The sequence below is a fragment of the Rhea americana genome, unplaced genomic scaffold, assembly GCF_003343005.1.
Source record: "Rhea americana isolate MKP2758 unplaced genomic scaffold, rheAme1 scaffold_319, whole genome shotgun sequence".
Taxonomy (NCBI): domain Eukaryota; kingdom Metazoa; phylum Chordata; class Aves; order Rheiformes; family Rheidae; genus Rhea; species Rhea americana.
In genome coordinates, this window is record NW_028186445.1 from 632,457 (window position 1) to 650,821 (window position 18,365).

At 40.7% G+C, this 18,365-nt stretch overlaps 2 protein-coding genes across 2 annotated transcripts; both read left to right on the plus strand.

The window, feature by feature from the left end:
* The first annotated feature begins 1,292 nt into the window (after positions 1-1,292).
* Positions 1,293-6,957, plus strand: LOC146592810 (keratin, type I cytoskeletal 19). Its single transcript, XM_085310413.1, has 8 exons — positions 1,293-1,866; positions 3,708-3,790; positions 4,131-4,287; positions 4,546-4,707; positions 4,861-4,986; positions 5,109-5,329; positions 6,133-6,161; positions 6,693-6,957. Exons 1-8 carry the CDS (start codon positions 1,405-1,407, stop codon positions 6,728-6,730), a joined length of 1,278 nt encoding a protein of 425 aa, XP_085166539.1. The 5' UTR covers positions 1,293-1,404; the 3' UTR covers positions 6,731-6,957.
* A 5,406-nt stretch (positions 6,958-12,363) lies between these two features.
* On the plus strand, positions 12,364-17,722 carry LOC146592811 (keratin, type I cytoskeletal 19-like). The gene is made up of 8 exons (XM_085310410.1): positions 12,364-12,987; positions 13,782-13,864; positions 14,767-14,923; positions 15,399-15,560; positions 15,941-16,066; positions 16,207-16,427; positions 16,911-16,936; positions 17,413-17,722. The coding sequence occupies exons 1-8, from the start codon at positions 12,424-12,426 to the stop codon at positions 17,499-17,501; spliced, it is 1,428 nt and encodes a 475-aa protein (XP_085166536.1). The 5' UTR covers positions 12,364-12,423; the 3' UTR covers positions 17,502-17,722.
* Positions 17,723-18,365: the final 643 nt, after the last annotated feature.

Consider the following 18,365-nt stretch of genomic DNA (forward strand, 5'->3'; position numbering starts at 1 on the left):
GTGTCTTGGCCAACTTCCAGTTTATGTATTTATTCTTTCACACTCCCTATATTTGCCCTGCAGTTTGACACTTCCCTCAGTACAAAGTAGGTGCAGTATTAATGTGTTGTTTAAAATATCTGATGCATTTTTATGTGTGTATCAAGACTAGACAGGCCTTCATACAGAGTATGCATTTTATGTGGGGTACGTTTACTCTGTTAGTTTGGTATTTAATGGATTTCTCATTAAAATATCCCAGCCTGGCACCTTCTGCTCCAGAAGTTCTGTTTAGCGGAAGCACTTCTATGTGGCAGGATTTCCATCCGGCCTGGCTGCTTCCTGAGAGCTCTGAATGCGGGGGAGGCGGCTGACTCCCCCTTTTTAAAAACAGCATCTTCCGGGGAAGCCCAGAGGTTGCGGGGAGTGAGGGGGGACAAGTGAAAGAAAGAGAACTGAAGAAAATATAAAGCATCCACTCATGGGAGGGACGCTCACGGAGGAGCCTTGAACAGCAAAAGCAACTTTCTTTTCAAAATTCACTTTGGATAACAGAGGATTTAAACATTTTAGAAATAACATTTTCATGAATCTCAAAGACCAGAAGATTAAGTGATTATGTTTTTTTCTTCTTATTTTCCTCTTTCAACAACAATGAAAGGACTGAATGTATAGCCAGGCTCACACCAGAGGTACTCAAGGAAGTTTAAGGCTTATTTCTGCTACAGTTATGGTTCCCTGAAGAAGATTCTCATTTCTGTACAAAACCAGACAAAACCAGACTTTTTCTCACAAGCAGTGCTCTCTATCAACCCTCTCTTCCACTGCTACCCAGAAGAAATGAAGAGCAAAGAAACAAATGGTGAGTGAATTGAGGCGGGAGCTGTTCTCCCCAGGCCTACGCGTACTGTTCACCATTTGGGCTCCTTGCAGGCTATCAGTCTACCAACTGAATTCCTCCGTATTAAAACCCCTTCCTGAGACTACGTGACAAAAGTCATCGCGTGACTTCACCATGGACGCAGTGTACACTGCGACAGAGGTGTGGGCTTCCAGCCCTTCTGTGTCCATGCAGGTGAACTACAATTCTCGACTCATGAACGTTGTCCTCAGCAGGAGATGCGTTCTCTGAATCCCACCTTCTGCTTCAAGAGGAAATGGTTGGTGGGGAGGGAATCGGCTCCCATGTAACCAGGTATCCGGAAAAGAAACACAGCCCCCTTGACAGCAGCTGACCAATGGGAGGAATTTCTGTGTTGGCTTAGGGCTGATAAATTCCACGGGGCTCAGATAACACATTCGAGAGACAACTCCCATTGCAGCAGGCATAAAAGAAGTGGGCTGGGGGAGAGGAACACACGCTCCTGTTCCAGGTTCACAGCTCCGTGAACTGTAACTTGGGTCTGGTCCCTGATATTTCTTACTATGGCCAGTTACAGCTTCAGGCAAACTCTCTCTTCCGCATCAGGGGGACTTGGTGGCTCCTCGGCCCGTCTTGGTGGAGGTTCCTTTAGGGCCCCAAGTATCCATGGTGGATCTGGTGGCAGAGGTGTCTCAGTCTCTTCTGCTAGATTTGTCTCTTCTGGCCTAGGAAGTGGTGTGGGTGGCGGATATGGTAGTAGTTTCAGCGGTAGCTTCAGTGGTGGCTTTGGTGGTGGATATGGTGGTTGTCTGGGCAGTGGTGATGGCCTCCTTTCAGGAAATGAAAAGACAACTATGCAAAATCTGAATGATCGCCTAGCATCTTACTTGGACAAAGTACGTGCACTGGAAGAGGCAAATTCTGATCTTGAAATTAAAATCCGAGAGTGGTACCAGAAACAAGGACCAGGGCCTGCTCGGGATTACAGTCCTTATTATAAGACTATCGAAGATCTTCGAGAAAAGGTAGGTGTTAACATTTATTAAAAAGCAGCTTAGTTTTTACAAACACCTAGAACAAATCCTTACTAGAAAAACAGCCAGGAGGGACAGCTGATTATGAAAAGGACAGGAAGATGAAATGAATACAGAATGAGTCAGCAGGGACGAATAAAGAGCATGTTCAGTAAGGAATTATCTACTTTCAAAAATGTTAGCTAAGAGAATGTATACAGCAGTCAGTTTGAGATGCCTCAGTGCTTAGTTCCCTGATAATACTTGCTTTTAACAGGCAACAACGAGTGGATTTGAGGATGCTGTCGACAGGAGTATATCTAAATAATGCTCCAGCAAACAGCAGGAATTCTCTAACACCATTCACTTAATTTTGCAGAGTTTTGTGTAGAACTTTTTCTATGTTTCAATAGCTTCAGCAGATAGTATTTACTGGAAAATACTTATTTTCTGAATTAACTGGTGTGTGTGTATATACATATATATGTATATGTATATTTTATATATATATATAATGCATGCATATATGTATGTATAAAWCAAGCCTTTTAAATCAGACCAAACTGTAACAGCAACCTACCTGTCTCTGCAATTTCTTACCTGCCACATAACTTGCAAAACTTTGGACAGGCACATACACACTGCTTTAACAGTAAAAATAAAAATTAGCCCAATTCAATTTTGTAAACATGATGAGAGTATTTCAGGATTTCAGTACCCTCAATACATTAGTCCTGTAGAATTCACTTCCTTGAGTTAGGAATGAAAATAAGAGGACTGAAATGTTTGGTTTATGGAGAAAGAAAGCAGCAGACATGAAGTAATCAGTCTCATATATAAATGCAGGATCTATGCACCCGATAGCCTATGAGTATGTGATAACAGGTTACTTTGAGAGGATACACACCCTGGAAAACATACATAGTAGCTGACTAAACTATGTAAATAAATGAAAAAAAAATGTGAGGTTCAGCCTGGAGTTCATAAGCCCTCCCACACAGTTTACTTTCCTTTAACCCATTCACACTCTGTACTGGTTTCAGAAATTGAGTTCCAGAGAAAAGCAGAACTGAGGATTAGATTCTCTCATTTTAGTATCCTTTTTCTGCTTGTCTTTTATTCCTTTTAGTCAGGGGTCAGAAGATGCTGTTCCAGTTGCTTTTCTAGATGACTTTTTGATTTCTGAAAGTTGGTGATGAAATGTTTTATAGATAAAAGTAAACCAGGATTACTCTTAAGTAAATAAAATTTCCTTTATAGTTTTTCATGGTGCATTAGAAGAGTTACCAAAAATTGAATGGTGGTTAGTCTAGGAAATAAAAATGTATTCAATGACCTTAGAAATTCAGTACGGTTATATATTGTTTATGATACACAAACTTATCATTTATTTTAAAATACAGTCCTTGCAATCACTCACCACAGCTAACAAGAAGACGTGTAATGAGAACAAGTTCTGCCAAGAAGGCTYGGCCGACTTTGCTTCCGTTGCATGTTACAAGGAAATAGTCTCTTGCTTCAGTCTTAAAACTGCACCTAGCCRCCGGCTCACCAGAGTCCTCACCCTCTAACAGAACATGCAGATTCACCTCACTGAGGTGACTTCAGATGGTGACAGGCTGCTTCATGCGCCTGACAAAAAATAAGGGAACCTATCCATAAATGGTAATCATGGCAAATCTGTGCCRTATATCTGCTATACTTCACTGATACTTTGGTCCTGAGATCAAATACAGTACACTTTTATTCGGAGAACAGACGGAACAGGCTCTTCACTGTTCTATCTCAGTACCAAGGAAGAAGGTAACAGAACCGTTCCAGCTTCAGCAATGAATCACTCTCATTGTTCGTAGATCCTCGCTGCCACTATCGACAACTCCAAGATCGTCTTGCAGATTGATAATGCCAGGCTGGCTGCTGATGACTTTAAAACCAAGTAAGTATTTTCTGAAAGGAAAAAGGTCTCTTATGCAGGTGAGTACCTTGTTGAGCCACAGGTAGTGGCTGTGAAAAAGCAAAAACATGTCAATAAAAGTCTGTGTATTAACAGTAGTTTGATCCTGTCATTGCAGTTCAACCCTTTATGCATTTGCTGAAAGCCTCATCTGCACTACTGACAATTTTATATCATGTAATACATGTGGAGAACAGTTTAATACTGAACAACATTTGCTAAATGTTTTCAGTCCTGCAAACCTGGATGCATTTACAAGGCGTTTCACTGTGGGCTGGCTGTATCAGGTAACTGCAGTAGTTTTATTTGCTTTGTTTTTAAGGTTTGAAACAGAGCAAGCTCTTCGCATGAGCGTGGAGGCTGACATCAACGGCCTGCGCAGAGTCCTGGAYGAGCTGACCCTGGCCAGGACAGACTTGGAGCTGCAGATTGAAAACTTAAAGGAGGAGTTGGCCTACCTAAAGAAGAACCATGAGGAGGTAAGAAAAACCACACGACACACATCTGAAAATGACATTAGAAAAATACCATGTGCGAACGTGGAGTTCTCAGGGTTGCCCTGGACTCTCCAGCAGCGAACAAAAGACTTCTGTGTAGACTAAGTAACTAAAGACACCCTCGGCAAGTACTTAATGATAGTCAGTCAGGCTTTAGGTCTTAAAGAAAGAAAGGAGGTGCAAAATGTTTTCAGTTTATGATTGTACCCTTTTTTGTCTTCCCCTGCCATGCTAACGTAGGAAATGAGTGCCTTGGGAGGGCAAATAGCTGGCCAAGTCAGTGTTGAAGTGGACTCTGCTCCAGGCATTGACCTGTCCAAGATCCTGGCTGATATGAGAGACCAGTATGAACACATGGCTGAAAAGAACAGGAAGGATGCTGAGGCCTGGTTCCACAACAAGGTAGAAAACACTCCACACATATACAGTATATTAACCAAAAGAKCCATGAAAGAAAGAAAATAATTTTTAAAATACTCTGAAAAGTGCTGTGAAAGCCTCATGACCTCTAGTAAGAGGCCTCACATTGCWCATGTAATGTTTTCCCTGTTTCAGACTGAAGAGCTGAACCGTGAAGTAGCTGTTAATACTGAGCAACTGCAGAGCAGCAAGTCTGAAGTCACTGACCTGAGACGCACGGTCCAAGGGCTGGAGATAGAGCTTCAGTCCCAGCTTAGCATGGTGTGTTCAAACACGCGCTGCATAAACACACGCGCACTGAAACATGTCCATACTCCCCTTCCCATAAGCAATCCTGTACCTGGCAGCAACCGCTTTGTTGTTTCCCTCCAACCTGTTTCCAGAAAGCGGCACTGGAAAACACCTTGGCAGACACGGAAGAGCGTTACAGTGCCCAGCTAGCACAGACCCAGGCCTTGATAGGCAACCTCGAGGCCCAGCTGGCTGAACTCCGAGCTGATATAGAGCGCCAGAACAACGAATACAAGAGCCTCATCGACATCAAGGCTCGTCTGGAGCAGGAGATTGCCACTTACCGCCAACTCCTGGAAGGCCAGGAGAGCCAGTAAGTAACTCGGCTCACTGGGGAAAACCGCTGTGTTTAGGCTCACGACGTAAGACTGTGCCATGGTGCCCATTAGCTGTGTGTCACAGCACCACAACAAACCCAACTTCGAATACTCCCGGYTATTCTAAAATATTTAACTAATTTTTTGGGACCATGCTAGGGCGAGAAATGTTACAATTTCCATTTATGTGAAGCAGGCACCTCAAAGAGCTTCTAAACCAAAGGACAAACTGACAACAGTGCGAGAGACTAAACACAATGAACAGTTAAAGTAGTAATTAGTCGCATGCTTAGCATTTAGGGAATATAATGCAGCTAGTGACATTTTAAAAAATACATGGATTAATATCAAATTCCCACAAACATCCTGTTGCCAGGTAAACAGTTCTTCCTCATAGGGTTCACTGCAGAAATAAATATTGTGAAGAGGACCGAATGCAGAGCAGCTTAGCTAATTTTCAATAGCCATTTAAGTGCTCATAGCTCTCTATCATTTCACATTTAGCCTCAAGGAGGAAAATATTTCATAGCCTAGAACAAGAAATGAGGTAAGAGTTGAAAGGTTTTGATTTCCTTTATTCCCCGTTTTCCAGAAATGTCTTTTCCCACTTCTGCTGTTRAAAACATTTTTCCTTCAACAATTCCCTCTCCTGAGCTGAAAAGGGTGGCAAGGAGATGAACATCTCTTGTCTGAATATGTATAAAATGTACYTGATAGAGATTTGGGTTCATATATCCTTCTCCCACTCAGTATTTGATGTGTTACGTCTATTTTCATCCATTATCTCTTTATTTTACAGGATGTTTGGCTCCCTTTCTGCAACTGCTGGTAAGGATTCTTTCTCTTTAGAGAAATTTTGAAGAGTCAAAGAAGGTTTATTTTCTGAAAAAAAAAATACATTCATTATGGTAGCTGTGTCAATTTTAGAGATGGGGCTGCTGCACTGACTCAGAAAAAAATCCAAATAGTAACAAATGATGACTCTGGCTAGAATTTAAYAAGTTATTTTCAATAAAAGATGCTAGACATCAGAAAAAAAAAACTCAGACTACACTACAGTAAACGCTAAGTACATAATAAAATGAGTAATCATTCCCCCAGATGAAAGGATGGAAGAAATTTGAGCTTGGCCAGCTCAGGGGTATTGTACGAACATGCAAGTAAAGTATTTCTTGAGCTTTTACATGTCAGCTGTATAGTAAAAGTGAGGTATGATTCAAATCAATGCTATGAAGAGGAAAACTCCTGGGAGAAGGGAATGAGAGATGAGAGAATATGAGCTGAGAATCCATTGCAGAGAGCGTTCTCGTGTGTGTTACACTTCAGTAAGTGTTGTCCTTTCTTTCTGTATTTTTGCAGACAAAGGAGACAAGCTGACAGATGGAAAAAAGTACTAAAAGTCTTCAAAATGTCACCTGGAAATGGGAGGAAAAAAGCTAACACATAGGAAGTAAAATGGAGAGGAATCACTATAAACTGGTGGAAGGAGTTAAAGCACACAAAAATCTTGACTACACAAAGTTTAGGCAGACTGGTCCATTTAGTGCTGATTAAGTTTCGAGTTAGGTTAGGTTTTCAGTCATTTCTAAGTCTTTCATGTACTGAACTGCTGTTTCTATTCTAATAAAAATGATCTGCTGCTTGCAAACGTAGCCTTTTCCTCTCTATTGCAATATCCTTACTGCAAGTTGGCTTTAATCAGAAAAAGTGAGCAGCCAGCCAGCCTCCCGGGCAGGTTAACGCTCGCAGCGTCACGCGGGTGGCTTCAGCTCCATCCCCGATTTCCCGGCCGACTCCTCTTGCTGGCAGGAGCCCGGAGCGCAGAGGAACCGCACTCAGCTCCGCAGCGGGACGCACGCTACGAAGCACAGCGGCTGCGGGCTCTGCAGAGCAGTCACAGTGACGTGCGACGCGGCTTCGGTTATACGGAAGGGCTGGGAAACACTTTGTTAAGGCAAAATACAAAGGTGTTAAAATGGTTTCGCAATATTCCTATGGAAGCAAACTGGAGTGAGAAACTAGTGTGAGATTTCTTCATTCACTTTCTATTCTGATACACCGATCTTAATAAAATAAAAATAAAATCCTCAGCTCATACAGTTAGGTAACTAATCCTTAGCCACCCTCATTCCCAAAGCATGGGAAGGATACTCATCACAGCTGAAATCCGAAACATTAAACACTTTCAGCTCAGCCCCCACAAAYTAGTAATTTCATTCCCAACCAGCACTGTAGAAGCAAGGAAAGGGAACTTTTCAGGGTTTGCGCTGAACACAAATCAGGGCTATAGCTAAGTGGCACATCCCCACTTCCAAGCCCTGTAAGAGCGTACGGCTAACTAGTCACCKCAGGGCAAAATCAAAATGACAGCACGGCCTGAGCACAGGCAGCCCGATCCCGCAGCCTCGCAGGGAGACACCATAAATCCTTCATCACTTCACTCCTAAATAAATTATTTCTCTCTCGTTCATAACTAGTCTACAGTTAATGGCACATTTGCTTAGCAAGGACCATCCCGAAGCCTTGGACCAAAGGTTGAGCAATCCCTCTCAACGGCAGGGACGCGCGTTACGCCGGAGCCCGCTGTTGGTTCAGCCGTGACTCAGGGGACCTGTCAACACCAGTTCTCAAGCCCTGACACAGACAATCCCAGCTCAGCCTCTGGAAATCTGCCGAGGCTTAGATTTGGGGGTCATTTGCCATGACTGGCAAATTAGACAGTGGCATCACTGAAAAACTATGATGACAGAAAAACACAGTCATGAAAAGTCTGAACCAACACAGACATRCAGAGGAGAATCCAAGGTGGGAAGACCAGCTGGACTAGGGTGCTTTGGTGAACCAGGTACAGAATCAGAAGGGACCAGAGGCAGGAAAGTGAGGTGAATGCCGTTCATCAGAAATACACCCTTGCACACGGAATCTGCTTTTGGAAGATAAGGGAGAAGCAGGCTCTTGAGCATTAACACAAGGCAAAACTGCTGACACACTTTCTAATAAGTATCTTATACCCAGYTTATTCCCTTGAGCAGTTAGGCCTGGAATCCCTTTCCATTCAAACAACAAACAACTCCASGTCTGTTTTATAATCCCAGCAAAACCCCATTCCCCGGCAGTAAACTCTTGTCACAAAACCAGTCAAAATACATGATTACTGGTCCAAACTTCGCACATTAGGAGTCTGAGAACAAGCTCTAATTTTCCAAGAATGCAAAATACAAGGTACAGGGACACTTATGAGATGTATGTTCCAACCAAAAAGTTATTTTTGGTTTTTGAATTCCAAAGACTAAATTAAATTTGTGTTTAGAAGAAACAASTTGAACAAGTTAAAAGTTTAAAAGTGTTTAAGAGCTTAAAGGTGCCAAGAATTGAATGAATTAAAGTAACTAGAGGCTTCAGAAATTGGAAACAATTGTGAAAATGCTATCATTTCTGCTTTGATACCCTAATTCGAATTTTAGTTTATAATTTTAAGTATTTTGTTCAAAACTTACAGGGCAATGAAAGCTTTCTGGAGAAACATTTAACATAAAATCACCCAGAGAATATAATTTAGAGCTTGGTTCAGAAGAAAAGGATTTTCTAAAGCTATGTAATGTCTGAGTGATCCTTTTATCAGCAAAAGACTGAGATGATAAACAAGCTGCTTCTTGAATGAAACTCTTTGTCTTCATGGAAGGAGARGCTACAGTGTGTCAACTTCATTAATCCCCTAACAGAAGTACTAAGAGTTTGCACAGCACAGACATGTCAGGAAACGTCTCCTCAGAAACCTCTGGGGAAGCTTGACAAACCAAGGAGCTTATGCACCACAAACATGAGCTCAGAGTGTCAAGACATTAGATAAGAAATCTTAGCATGAAGACAGTGTGAGCAGTACAAAGGCATAAGCTTGATACAGCGTTTGGTTTACTTTGGCAAGCAACAAGCTTCAGTTTCCTTGCACAGACCATGAGAAGACAACTCTACAGAGGTCATTTTATGCTCCAGCTGCAGAAAAGAGCCCGATGAACAATGCTCAGAACGATCCAAATCTCTGCTGATACAGAGGTAGTACCAACTAAAACACAAAAAGAAAGAAAGAAAAGAAGAAAAGAACTTTGGGAAGTTCATTTAAAAGCGTAAGAGGTTATGAACCTTGAAGCAGTCCAAACCTCATGAATTTAGGGAAATGTAAATGACCTTAAATGAGAGAACATGGCTAAAATGGAGAAATAATATTGAAAAAGAAAAATATGCCTAATATGCCTAATATGCCTGTAATCAGAATTATAATTAGATCTAGAACTGAGCTAGACAGATAATTTTCATAAATTATTTGTTCAAATTCAAATATGAAATAAGATTCATCAAAACAGTTTTGATTTATTATTAAATGATACTGTTCATGTGGGGCTTGATATGGAAGTGCTCAACCTGGAGACAGTAATAAAACRGTAAGTTGGATATAAATAAATAACATAAGGTGACTGAATACAGAAAATACAGAAAGCATTTCTCAGCAGCCAATGCAACAATGTAGACAAATTGATCGTTTTTCTTTTAACAGAATAAAATGTTCAGGAGAAACGCTTATAAGAAAACTCTCAAAAATTACATTTTTTTCTGATTAGGAAGGTATCTCTGAAGTATAACAACTGATGCAAGCTGCAAARGATCTTTTTCTTGGGTCCTGCTTTGGTTTGAAGATATTATTGACAACATATGGGGAAACAGTAGGAACTATTTAGAGCTTGTTGCTTAGTATGGAAGAACAAATAGAGAAGAAGGTGATGAAGGCAGGGATGAGCCTCAGGTCAGGGAGCACTTGCAGGCTCCTGATTGTGGGCAAGGCAATCTCAGCATCCGAGTTTGAAGCTTCAGAGAAAGTTGGAAAAGCCACAACTCCMCACCACTGCAGTTTTCTGAATTATGTTATAAGACAATAATCTGTATTGGCTTTTTGATTTATTTTTATTTTTCCCAACAGTAAATATTCAACAGAAAGAAAAGAAAAAAACCAGCTTTGTATCTGCTACGTTGTGTGTTCATCTGATAACAATCTAGAATACAGCACAAGGCACTTTAAAAAGCAGTGAAGTGTATTCTACCAGCAAGTTTTCAAAGAAGTTATACAGACTAAATGAAATAAGACTGAATGAAAAATCCCCAAAGTGCCTTGCTAAAGTTTATAATGTTCTCTAGAAGTGGTTTTACTGGATTTTTTTTAAAATGGGTATTTGACCTGGCTTATTAGGGGACCATTTGGAGTGAAACAGAGCCTAGCAGCATGCACACTTCAGCATATTTACATTATAGAGGGCTTGAAGAAACTTCTTTTTATCTTTAGGAGTTTGTCAAAACTTGTCTCCTGAAATATGAACTCCTGGAGATATAAAGATTTGGCAAGATAGGCAGAAATATTAATCTGCCCCATGGCAAAACTGAATTGCTATGGCAAAGGGCCAGGTTCAGTTTGAAACATGTTTCCACAACTTTGAAATATCTTGTCTTTTCTGAACAGCTGCAGAGCAAGTGGACATTTTCAGAAGCAGGTTGTTAAGCCACATATCACAGCTAGACTTTTGCTATCTCTTTCCTCCCAGCACACACACTCCTGCTTCCTTCAAGCAAAAAGGCTGGATATTTCCTGAGATTGCATTAAAGTGTCAGCTGTAAACTGCAGAAAACCCCTCAGGTTATTGCTGCAACTGGTAAGATCCTCAGTTTACCTCAAAACACCCATGCTGTATTCTAATTTCTTTTTCTACCAATAGTTCAAAAACCATGAAAAAAACTTAATCTTGTTAGCAAATACATAATTTTTCTTTATTTCAAAGTTCTGTTTTAAAATAAATTTGGTGCTTCTGAGCTAAAGACCAGAAAATGTTCTGCCCACCYCTGCTTTGTCCCTGCTTCTGTCGCACCTCTCCCAGCCCTGTTTCCTCCCCTAGATTGTGCTGCGGTACCACAGCTGCAGCTTGTGACTTCCAGCTGAAGAATGTCACCTTGCTGCGCAAAGAGAACCGGCTCCGTCTTCAAAACCCCACGCGATTGCCACACTATCCACCCRGACAGGTTACCCCACAGTCACAGCCTGGCAGCGCAAGCAAACAGCTAACTGTTCTGTAAAAATCTCCAAAATCTGGTTTCCCATAATTATGCAGTATTAAATCATGCTAATTAACAGAATTATGAATTACTGACTTTTGAATTTCGCTAGAAAATTATTAGGATTGAAACAGACCAATATTTCAAATTYCCAGTTTAAATGAAGGATTAACAACACTCTCAGAAGTGAGTCTTAAACCTGATTTCCAAAATTTACTCCATTTCCTAGTGCCTATTGGCATTATACACATCAATTGCTATCTGAATAGTTTCATCTTACAYCCAACTTGCTTAGGTTTCCCAAAAGCAATGAGAACTTAGTCTGACATTTATTCTTGTAACTGAATTATTTCAATATTATAGTCCCTGTACACTGATGGATGTTCATTATCCCCCAAGCAATGATAGACTTACACATTTTTTTTCACTAAAAATCCAAATTCCAGAATCTAAAAATTAAATTGGAGCAAAGAACAGGAGTAAGAATATGACAAATCCAATTTCAAAATTTTAATGAGAAGAATATGGGTAAAAATAAAGAAGGAATGGTGGGATGAAGTACATTTTTCAATGAAAGTGGAATTTTACTTAAAACAAACTTCATTTTTAGGCATGGCAGTTGCTGGAAATGGCTAAGTGGGTGTGGTTCAACTCACTCTGTTTTTCCATTCTTGAATGTGAGAGATGTAAACTGCAAGTTTCAGAACTATAGCCTAAAGAAAAAACAGTAACTTGAATCACCCCTTTTGTTTAATTAAAAGTAAAAAAAACAAGCCCTAGCCCCTGGGATGTGCAGCCAGCTCCGTTTGTAAGGAATGTCAGCACAATTAGCCTCACCCCTAGGGAGGGGAATCTCCGCAGGGAGGGCTGCAGGGTGGGTTTGTCTCCTAACACCCTGCCTAAAGATATAAATGAAGCACCAGCGCAGCGACTGCACTTGCGCTCTTCCTCTAGACCAAGCTGAGTAACTGACTCTAGGTCCTTCTGCGCAGCTGCCATGACTACTTCCATCAGACAGAGCTCTTCTTCTACCTATGGTGGTGGCTTTGGGGGTGGTGGAAGCAGCAGCTCTCGCCTCTCCTCAATCCGAACAGGAGGATCCTAYAGGGCTCCAAGCATACATGGAGGATCTGGTGGCAGGGGTGTCTCTGTCTCTTCAGCTCGGTATGTCTCCTCCGTAGGAAGTGGATATGGTGGTGGCTTGTGTTCTGGTTTTGGTAGTGGCTATGGAGGAGGCTACGGAGGAGGTAGCGCCTTACAAAGTGGCTTTGGTTGGGGTGCCGGTGGCTTTGGTGGAGGGGCTGGCTTTGGTGGAGGGGCTGGCTTTGGTGGAGGTCTTGACTTTGGTGGAGGTGATGGCCTTCTCTCTGGAAATGAAAAGATAACTATGCAGAATCTAAACGACCGTCTGGCTGCGTACCTGGACAAGGTACGAGCGCTGGAAGAGGCAAATGCTGATCTGGAGGTCAAAATCCGAGACTGGTATCAGAAGCAAGCTCCCACTAGCCCAGAGCGGGACTACAGCCATTATTACAAGATAATTGAAGATCTCCGGGACAAGGTATGCCATTCATAGGTACAGGGAGTTGTAAGAGTACACTGGAATTGCTCAACTGCACATTCCAGCTCTTTCAAACCAGTTAAAATAATTACAAACAAAAAACTGATTCCCCAAACCCAAATATATTGTAGTTAGGAGCTTTCCAGCAGAAAAGTTTTTTTTTCTTAACTTAAGAAATGTGTCATCTTGAAGAGGTGAAGTTTGTTGAAATTAAAATGACTGCATTAAAAGTTAGCAAAACATGGCAAAGTGGATTTAGGATTATCAATATATTTATAGAGTAATCAAATAGTAAAAATATGAAAGGTAGATCTCATAGTCTAGGAAAACAATTCTCCAGGGGAAAGATAAGATCAGGTATTGCGTAAACGTATTTTACAATTATGTTAAATGTGAACTGTACAGGTTGCTTCTCACTAATCTACTTATTACTTATGAACTGGTATAGAAAGAAGATTTAAAGGTTACACACAGAAACAGCAACAATGTATTTAATCTCATGCAGACATACCTGCCCTTTCTTGGGCTACAGTAAAGGTATCTCKGGATACCTGAGTAGTTTGCATCTGAAATGTGGAAAAGAGTTTAGCTTTTTTGGTTTTCTCATATAATAGCCGTAAGAATTACAATGTAACCAAAAGGCAATATAATAAAATGAAATGGTTATTGCTATGCAAAAAGTATGCTTAACTTAYGAATCTCAACCCAGGTTCATAATTACCTACTAGATGCTCAGGAACAGAGGTATTTCACCCTTATTCACAGGAATCTTTTTCTGTATCTCCAACTGTCAGATCCTTGCAGCTACTATTGACAATTCCAGAATAATTTTGGAGATTGACAATGCCAGGCTGGCTGCAGATGACTTCAGACTGAAGTAAGTCTACTGGTACACATTTGTATTCTCCCTCACTCTGTTTTCTGAAATTTAATATTTACTTCCTRTCTAGAAAAAAAAGTTCTTCAGTCACTGAAGGATACATTTCAAAATTACAGACAGCTATTTGTCTTCTGTAACTTATGATGAAAAAGCCCAGGCAAAAGAATTGATGTGATGAAGGAAGAAATGGGAAAAGAAACTTGATGGAACATAGTATCCAAATACTGAGAGGTTTACACAATAAATTACAGTTCATGTCTTATTTCAGGGGATGCTTTTGACTATTTTTACTAGCCTAAATCACTCGAGAAAAGAAACAGGGGCAGCCTGGAATTTTCATTTAAAGGGAACAGAACGGTGTCATGAGATGGCTGTTCCTTGCAGTTCTCTCTCACAGCATGTGAAATTAAGAAAGGAAAGATTCTGTGTTACCCAGTTCAGGGACACGGAGAACAGCCCATCAGGTACTGCTGAAAGGATGACAAAGATACTTGCACAACTGTTCTTTCTTACAGCAATGTACCCGCAGGTTTGTATTTTCTCCTCTAGTGCGCTAGGCAGAGCTGAGCAATCTATGCTTTCCTTCACACCAAAYCTGAAGACATGCTGAAAATGGACTGTCCTGTATGATAACTTCTTTATCAGCACTGATAATAACTATTAGATATTGCAAACTGTATTCCTCTAGAATAAAATCAGATGGGAATTCATGTATTTTACAATGTCATACTTGAAAGTGGAAAAAAAAATCTGTATTGCCTTTAAACTTCCTTTTAGTGTAGTTTTTTATTTACATCCTTCTGTTCCCTCCACATYCAGCATAAAATTTCATAGTTTTATAGCTCCACTGAATATTAACTCTTRTATGTGCCAACACTTGTTTCTTTTTAAAACTGCAGATACGAGAATGAGTTGTTCCTTCGCCAGAGCGTGGAGTCTGACATCAACGGCCTGCGCAGAGTCCTGGACGAGCTGACTTTGGCCAGAGCTGACCTGGAGATGCAGATTGAAACACTGAAGGAGGAGCTGGCCTACCTCAAGAAGAACCATGAGGAGGTGAGAGTTCTTAACAATCCAGAGAGAAAACTACTTCCATTTAGATCCCAGTTTGGGGAAAAAACAAACCAGAATGATAGGTTTACAGCTAAACGACTAAGGAGAAAATTGTGATCTCAAAAGAATCCAAACTGTGTTCTAAAAAGCACTTGTCTAATTCTAAACTATTCAGAACTGTGAGTTCTCAGTTTTAAAACATGCATAAGCATGTGACAGGCCATTGAGATAATACATGTATATATACATGTGTGTATGTATATATGTGTWTATATAYGTATATACACATACATGCGTGTGTGTGTTTATGTGTGTGTGTACATACAGAGAATAAAAGTATTTGTGATGAGAGAGAGAAATTGCTAAATGTTTCTGTGTGTGTCCTACCTTCAGTACGTGCGCGGATTCCTCACRGTAGAAAGTATATGAGAATATAGAGCATAATCTTTTCTGTGTTCTCTGCCTTCTGCCCATGCAGGAAATGAAAGAATATAAAAATCAGCTAAGTGGAACAGTCAATGTAGAAGTGGATGCTGCTCCTGGAATTGACCTGACCAGAATACTATCAGAAATGAGGGAACAGTATGAAGCTCTGGCAGAGAAGAATCGTAAAGATGCTGAAGCCTGGTTCTTCACTCAGGTATAGTTACTCAGCTGATGCACTGCCTCATTACTACTACTCCAGGTTTGCTGCTCAGAGTCCCTGCATTCAACAAGCGGGAAAGTACACTGAGAAGCATACCAAGTTCTCATAGGTCCATCGTCTCCTGTTAAACTACTTTTTGGTACTAGCATCACAAGCATCATTCCAGAAGTACTCAGCAGTAGCACTTGCTTGTTCCCAGACAAACTGAAACAATAGAGTCAGAAAGATAATACACAAAATGCTGAAGAGTAAAAAGAGACTCCATGCAATATATTGGAAAAGATAGGATGGGCCTTCTCTTTCTCAAAATACATACATTTTTAAAATTTCAATTCAATTTGTATTTGATTTTCACAGTATTTTTTTTCTTTCAGACTGATGAGCTGAACCGTGAAGTAGCTACCCACACACAACAGATACAGACCGGCAAATCAGAGATCACAGAACTGAGACGCACATTCCAGGGCCTAGAGATAGAGCTTCAGTCCCAGCTCAGCATGGTATGGAGCTTTTGTAGGCACATCACAAGCTAAAATTAGCACATTCTCTCCTTCCTCACTTTCTGTCCTCCCTTCCCTTAAACTGTCTCTCTGTGGGACAAATCTGCATAATAACCTCCTCTACTATTGCTCTGCTTTAGAAAGCTGGACTGGAAGCCAACTTGCAAGATACAGAAGCACGATACTGCGCACAACTAGCACAAATTCAGGCCCTCATCACCAGCGTCGAGGAGCAACTGAGTGAACTCCGATGTGACATGGAGCGTCAGAACCAGGAGTACCGGATGCTCATGGACATTAAAAGCCGCCTGGAGCAGGAGATCGCCACGTACCGCCAGCTGCTGGAGGGCCAGGACTCTCAGTATGTTACTATATACAACGGCTATGTAAAATAGATAAGGTTAATAGCATGACATACTCTAATGTAGTAATTTGWGGTTGCTAAACTGACTCAATTATTAAATTACGCTGATTGCATACATAGCCTTTTGTGCACTGGCAAAACAGATGCCCAGTAAAATCCCAAGAGCAGTTATTACTCAAGCTAATCCTCCAGATCAAGAGGAAAAGTCCATGTAGACATATCAAGAACAAGAACTGGTCTGAGTGACGTTCATATTTCTTATTGAGTATAYAGGAGTGGTCAACTAGAGTGGGCCTTCAAAGCGCATGGGAGGGTCTTAACAATAACATTAGTAACAGAAGATCTAATGAACAACCCACTGAAAGGAACAGTGTGAAATCACGGCTACTCATACTCAATTTTTCCTAAATCAGTGATCAGTAGTTTCAGTAGACAGGTTCAGTGGTAGTCATTAATTAAATATTTCTTTTTTTTCTGCAGGATGTCAGGATGGAGCCCTAAGGACGGTAAGAAAAATTTTGATGTAAAGAGGGGCTGGAATGAACTGACAAAATAGCATCTTTTTTTGGTTGGGATTTCTTCTCACAGCTATAGATCATAGTCTTTCCACTATGGCCACACTGCTTACTATTTAGAGATAAACCTATAATATTTTGTATTATAAAATATTGAAACCAGTAGCTTGCCAAAACAATTACATGAACTCCCAATATAGTTCTAAAATATGGAAATCTCCCAGAGATTCCTGAATTCCTGAATACAGTCTTAAAACATAAATATAATACATCCAACTTTGACATGAGATTTCCATGAGGAAACTGTRCACTCCTCCTTCTGTAACTTTTATTCTCTTACTTCAAGACTCTCTGATAGGTGGAAAAAATCTTGTCAGGAAACAACCAACCAACCCGCTATAGCTCTTCAGGGTGTTAGCAGTGCATTTTTTTCCCTACCTGAATTATCTTTCTTTCTCTTATCACAGCACATCTGAGCAGCGGAAGAGTTCGCATCAGTGTGGAAGACTCAGTAGATGGAAAGGTTGTTTCTACTCGTGAAAAGAAATTCCCCTAAAAAGAAATACTGAATGCCCTCTTGTAAATGAGATCATCTGTACTGTACCAATTATAAAAACAGTACACACTTAAGAGGGAATTTGGGAAATAACTTCTAGTAAAGTAACAAGAAAACCATTCAGTATACACAATAATAACAGAAATATCCTTTTACTTTCGACAAATCACAAGAATTTAATCCAATAATGTGGAACAGCTTGGTGTCTCTCCTTAAATCTGCTCTCCATTTTCATGTGATTCTTTGGCTCTACAGCTCAGAGATGAAGAGCTGCTTTCTGTCAGTAGCTATATAGTACTCTTACGAAAGAACATAATAAAGTTTCTCTCCTGCTTGTGCAAATACATTTGCTTTTATGTTGGTTTTTTTTAAGTCAGTATGGCAGTGCCATCCACATGACCATATACACTCTTTTTGTTGCGCATCTTACTGCACTGTTTCCTGTAACCCAAAACAGACACCTGGGCAAGGCACAATCTGTCCTGCGCGTCCCGCGGTGCAAAGGCTGGTTCCCCGAGCTCAGCAGCCGGGGCTAAGCAAGGGCCGGGTGAAAGGAACAGCTCACACAGAGCTCGCTGTGACTGTTTTGGCTTCTATATGTAAGGAAGAAACCCACCAGCACACATCAYTACTGTAGCTTTTGTATTAGCAACACTGCCATTTTCTCTGCAGTAAGTAAGTTTGTAAATCTACACCACTGTAATTTAAGAGAGAAGTTTGTAAGATTTAAGAACTCAATTTCAGAAGCATATAAAACATTTACATAAATGCTGTATTTTGCTAAGCTAACCTGTTTGGCAAAGGTGTTGCTAGCCCTCACTGCACTATTTCCATAGTATAGTAGACCATAGAATAGTATCTACA